At 40.3% G+C, this 6,247-nt stretch overlaps 1 protein-coding gene across 2 annotated transcripts in view; it reads left to right on the top strand.

The window, feature by feature from the left end:
- SUCLG1 (succinate-CoA ligase, alpha subunit) overlaps positions 1-6,247 on the top strand; it is a 31,389-nt gene that overhangs the window by 4,448 nt on the left and 20,694 nt on the right. For both annotated transcript variants that reach the window (XM_008590926.1, XM_008590927.1), the window contains exon 2: positions 5,490-5,593. In XM_008590926.1, coding sequence (XP_008589148.1) covers positions 5,490-5,593 — 104 coding nt within the window. The remainder of the gene's footprint in view (positions 1-5,489; positions 5,594-6,247) is intronic.

Below are 6,247 nucleotides of genomic sequence, written 5' to 3'. Positions count from 1 at the left end.
TGGTGGGGGAGAAGGGGTGGGCGGGGGGGGGGGGGGGGGGGGGGCGAGGGGAGGTGAAGTGGCGGACTGAATACAAAGCTATGCTATCTACCCTGAGTGAATCATTGTGCAGTGTATGCATGCATTGAGACAACACACTGTACCCCACAAATATATACAAGTAAATGTTAAAATTTTAAAAAAGTCAAACAACTGGAAAGGACAGCATGAATTTGCTGACTTGACCTGAATTTCTAATTAATGAGTGATTTAGATATTTCAGGAATAAAAGATGTTTAAAAAAAATGATCATTTTCTTATTAGTGAAGTTAGACATCTCATTAAATATTGATTTACCCTTTGTTACCAACAGTGTTTCTTGTTTATGACCTTGATTGGTTTTTCTCTTAGGCTTTTGGGCTCTTCCTTCTTGTTGGCTTTTCATGTTGCTCAGGTTAATTCCTTGTCTGTTGCATGTTATGAAAACATCCTCCGGATCTGTCAGTGCCTTTAACTCTGCCTGTGGTATGTTTTGCTCAAAATGCTTTCTTCTTTAATGTAGGGAAATAGTCAATTTGTATTACATTTTTGCTTCTGGATTTCATATATTTTCAAAAAAAAAAAAAAGGTTAGCATGGCATTTGTAGAGATTAATATAGCTTTGGGGACCACCAGTCGCATTTAGGGTTGAACTTCTGTGCAGTCTATATGTGAATTTTAGGGAAACCTGTGACCTTTATATGTACAAAAATAGATGGAGGGTTTTTTCTTTTTTTCTCTTTCCTGATAAGTGGGAGTTCCAGACTGACATTTTCCAGCTCATGCAAAAACAGATAGGTCTTGATATTTGCCTTGACATAAGTGTTTCTTTTGTAGAACCTGACTCTTGTCCTGAAATTCAGTGAAATGTTTTCTGTGCACCCACTCTGTGTAAGGCTCTGTGCGATATACTGTGGGAAACACCAGTATGTACAATACATGGTCCTTATACTCATGGAATTTATAGTTAGAAGTTCTAACAGTGTTAAGATGATACTTGAAATAATGGTCAAATGAATTTAACCTTAAATAGTTTTACTTAGAAATAATGCAATAAAAAGAGTAACGATGAGTACACTCATCCATATACTGTGTGATGGTGTTTACTGTATACCACATGAAAGTGTTTGCAGGTTCCATTTTTCTTATTTTCATATACCTTACACAACCCCCCATTATATTCACAAGTCATGAATATCATGTGAAGATTTAGGGATTCCTCACTGTACAATGTTGTATTTAAATGTGAATTTTATGAATTGGTGTAAGTGAAATTCTCAGGAATGTGAGTACATTGAATGTCTAATTGAAAGGTGAGAGATACTTGCAAGATAGTTTGGCCACTAATGTATGCCTTATGTTCTAAATTTAACTTTAGAAAACAGCTTACTCTAGTCATGTGGTGGCTTTGTCACAGACATCAGGTTTGTATTTAAAAGCAAAATATGGAGCCTATTTAATCAGCAGACAGACAATTGAAGGTTTGTACTGTGAACACTTTGGATTCTTCAGCAGAAGTAGAGTAGGTTATTTTTCATTGCTTAAGGCATTTGATTGGTAATTTGGGTGGAGAAGAGATTAAGCAGGGAAAGAAAATGCAAAGAGTGAGTCTGACTGATTTAATATTTGCAGCGCTAATGCTTTGAACTCTTATCAGCTCAACTTAAAGAGAGTGGTGGAAGGATTATGGGAGGGAAGGTGAAGAGGTGCAGTGATGGGGAAGGGGGTAGGCTGCTTTCATGGGGAGCCTCAAGCTGTGATTCTGGGCCTTAGATTATATAGCTGGGGAAGAATGGGGAGAATGACATAAGTGATTTCAAATTTGGTAAATTTTACTTGGAATGTAAGCATATCTTGTATTGTTTCCATCTGAATGAAAGCACAGTAAAACAGAATCTCCTTCATTCTGTGATGTTATCCATGGTAAGACTTATCAATTTGATCATAGTTGTTAGATGTGTCATGGTGCATGGAGTGGTAGGAATGTGTTACCTGAAGCTATAGAGGAGGCAGAAATTAAGATGAGGAGTGTTATAATATACAGCACACCTTCAGGTCCTCCCCATAGCTGTGGACAGGTGGGAGAGCATGCTTGGTGTAAAAGGCCAGGGATAGGGCAGGTTTGTCTTCTGGTGTGGGGTGAGTTTCTGGGATCAAAAAGACATATGTGGTGCTTATGGTGGACCATCATGGCTTACTGGGCTTCTCAAGGTTTTCTGCAGGGTTTCAGAGGCCATTTTGATTGCCAGTATTTCTCATTTGGTTGGCCTACATGTCCTAGAGCAGTATTCCAGAAAAAGAAGCATAGAGTGGTCAGTGGTTCCTTGTCTGGGCCTCCTGTATCTGGACCTCCTGTGACTGGTTGATCCCTACTGTGCAGGTGCAGGTATCAGTTTGGGTGATATGGGGCCAAGTTTGGTTGTGTGGGCCAGGGCTGGGGCAGACGCAAAGAGAGTTTTTAGTCGTGGAATGGTCATGGCCAGGAACCAGATGAACATCTTTCCTTTCTTTAGGAAATGGGGGTCACGTATTGGGGATTTTAGGAGTGAACCGCTGATAGTCCAGGGCTTAATTTAGAAGTAACCCCAGTGAGGAATCTATCCCTTAACTTCATCTTCCCCACTTTCCCACCTCACATATACACAGACTTCTCTACCTTGGGGTAGGGAAGTTTATCTACCGCAAATACCCAAGGCCTGTTTCTACCACAGTGCTTTTCATATCCTGCAGGTATGGCCCACTTTATGTCATTTCAAATAGATTGTGAGCTCTTTGAGGGCTGAGACTCTCTTATTCGACACTTTGTCCTTGACACCTGGGATTGTGGCTTGGCATAGGTGCCCTGTAAATGTTGATTGAATAAATCAATGATCATGACAACCCAGGAACTGGGATATATGTTTGATTATTCTAGCATCCTCATTTCAGTACAAATGATAACCTTGCCTGGTACCATACAAGTTTCTTGACAGGACATAATGTGACTTGGAATTTCATTTCCTTATGTTTGAATGTGTATTTTGAGCTTACCTCTAAGGTGACGATAGTCTGTTAGTTCCAGCTTATCTGGAACTGGGTCTCTGTGTTAGTCCATTTCTGTTGCTTATAACAAAATACCTGGAACTGGGTAATTTGTAAGAAAACAAAATTTATTGCTTACAGTTTTGGAGGCTGGGAAATCCAAAGTCCAAGGAACACATCTGCGATTCAGGGTATCACATTTCAAAATGGCAGAGCAGAGAGAGAAAGAGACTCATATGCTCTCCTTTTAAAGCCCTCAGAACCACTCCCACGACCACTGTTATTAATCCATTCACTAGGCATGTTCCTTAGAATCTAATCACCTGTTCAAGGCTCCACCTTTCAATTACCATAACAGGATTTCCCACCCTCTTAACAGTCACAGTGGGGATCAAGGCTACTAATACATAAAACTTGGGGGATTCAATCCAGATCAGTCTGTATGAGTCTGGGCCTGGCAAGTGGATGGAGAGATCACACGTGCAAGTACACACACACCTCACCCCTATGCACTAGAGGTTTCCCAAGACCTACTTCATTAGATGCTCTAGGCTGTTAGGAGCTGTCAGATGCACAGGCTGAGCAATACTAAAGCGCTAAGAGAATGTCTGGGAGGTGAGCTGCTATTTACTTACCCTTATGGATCTAGTTTTTATGAGCACCAAAGATCTGGTATTATGAAATCCTGAGCTCCCTACTGTTGATCCAAGATATCTGGAGTTTGTAGGAGAAGGTAGTGATCTTAGTTGGTCTGGGATGAGATCATGCTTTAGAGACATAGGCGGACCTGTCTTTTCTCAGGGTGACTTCTGCCCCTGTGGAAGGAGAAGTGAATTGTCTAATCTTTCCTTTTTTAAGTTAGTGAATAAAAGAGAGTACTTGTGAAGGACCAAACTTTACCTACAAACATAAGTATTTCCTTTCAGCAAGATGAGCTCAAGATATCCTGATATTATCATCTGATCTTGTAATCAAATCTTATCCCTTGTGGTCTGAAAACTCATGATAGACAGATCATTTATTGAAGATTCCAGTAATGGGAGGGCCTGGTGGAGCAGATTCTGCCACTAGTCAGAAATAGGAGCAGGGAAAGAAAAGGCTTAGCTCTTGACATGTGTTGTGGTTGTGGGTCTCCAGCTGGGAGAACAGGGAGCCAAGGGCAATAATGAGCCTTGAGTGACAGCACTGGTTGGGGTGGGCTCTCAGGCCATAAATCCCTGTTGTGGTGTCCATTGGCCTAGGGTCAGATGCTTAGCTTTGCCTGCTGTGCCAGGACTTGACCTGCAAAGCTCCCTCCTGGCCCCTTGTTCAGCATAGTCTAGTCCAAGAATGCAGCTGTTACCCAGGAGTTCTATGTGCACACTCAATGCTCCTTCTCCCAGCTGGTAAGGGTGAAATCTGGGCCTGTCTCTTCTCTAGAGGTGTGGGGGACTCCAGACACCTCTGCCAGAAGCAGATAATGAATGCTTCTTCAGTTGTGGAACCTGATGTCTGAGGATTTAGGAGGGCATGAGGCAATGATTCCAGGCAGCCCTGGACAAATAGGTGAGGAGATGTTCTTTTCTGGGATGAGCTTTCATGGGCTCTCTCTGCAGTAGGTGGAAGGCCTGGCTTCTTTGAAGGGGCCAGGGATAGGCTGCAGAGAAAGTAGGCTGGTGGCTCTAATGGAGGGTTAGAAGGTAGCCCACAATTTTAAATCATCTGTGCTCTTCCACCTGATTTTTGACATGGGGAACTGACTGCAATACCTACTTAAATTTCTCAATTTTCCTTTAGACTGCTGAAAATAATTCAGGTTTTTGTTTGTTTGTTTGATTTTGCAAGTTTGTTTCTCTCTCATCTAGTTTCCTATTTCTTTTCTGTTTCTTTTATATGTGAATTCTTGAGTCTTACATCAGAAGAGATCAAATTAAGTGATTGTATTTCTGACGTTTTATTCAATGATTCAACATTTAGTATATTGTTACTATTGGGAAATTAGTTGCAGAGTAGGTCTTATCTCCTACTCCTGGCAAAGTTTGCCTTAAAAAAGTTGGACCAAGTGGAGAAAGCATGTGGTTGTGTAGTAAACATAATTAGTGGGTATGATACATAGTTTCCAGTCCCTGCACTTAATTTGAGCCATTTGTCTTTGAGGTCCAGTTTTCTTTCTGTAGAATGAAAATGATAAACTTCAGCTTTTCTTTCTCAGTTCAGGAAACGCTACAAGATTGTGATTCTTGGTAAAGAGGGGATCCTGGAGAATAGAACAGTGTTTCTTGTTTGTTTTTCTAATTTATTTCTGTGGTGAGTGTATCTCATTTAAAAAGTAATGTTTGAATTTGCCTTGATCACAGGATAGCACTTCCATTATAGGATTTTATTTTATTTATTTATTTTGTCACTAAGTTGAATTCATGGTTTGAAAGTTTGGGAAAATTATAATGTGTTATATTTTCTTTACTTCTCAGTGCTACAGAATGGAATACGACATTGTTCCTATACAGCTTCCCGGAAACATCTCTATGTTGATAAAAATACAAAGATTATTTGCCAGGGTTTCACTGGTAAGCAGGTATGTGTATCTAGATTTTTATTTAAAAGTGCAGCAGAGATATAAAAAAAAGTAACCATTTTCTGTTTCCAATATTAACAAAACTAATAATACATGATTGTTGCAGAAAAATATACTGTACAGCAGTAGGGTTGTATCTTAGGGGTACTTTGGGTGCTGTAGTCAGACTGTAGGATGAAAATTGTGTTTAAACTTACCTTGAAAATCCCTTGGAGTATATACTATGTTGGAGATCCATATACTGTACAGCAGTAGGGTTGTATCTTAGGGGTACTTTGGGTGCTGTAGTCAGACTGTAAGATGAAAATTGTGTTTAAACTTACCTTGAAAATCCCTTGGAGTATATACTATGTTGGAGATCCACATACTCTTTCCAAGTACAATGCTACTGGTTTTCCTCCCGTGTTGGAATAGATCACTGTTTCTTTTATTAAGCATTAAAGTGGATTGCTTTTGTTTAGATCTTCTATGAAAAAATACGCATTGTTAAACACAGAATCCACAATCAGTGTGGAGAAATGCTCAAACCCAGTCTGCCTTTTCTTTTTTTTTTTTTTTTTTTCTTTTGTCTTTTTCCGTGTCCGGCAACGGATCGCAACCCTCAGTGTTGCCCCCGTACCGGACCGGGGACCGGCAACGGGATCGCAACCCTCA

This window comes from Galeopterus variegatus, unplaced genomic scaffold (assembly GCF_000696425.1).
Source record: "Galeopterus variegatus unplaced genomic scaffold, G_variegatus-3.0.2 Scaffold6463, whole genome shotgun sequence".
Lineage (NCBI taxonomy): Eukaryota > Metazoa > Chordata > Mammalia > Dermoptera > Cynocephalidae > Galeopterus > Galeopterus variegatus.
Note: the sequence above shows the minus strand (reverse complement) of the source record. Positions and strands in the feature narration are given on the sequence as shown.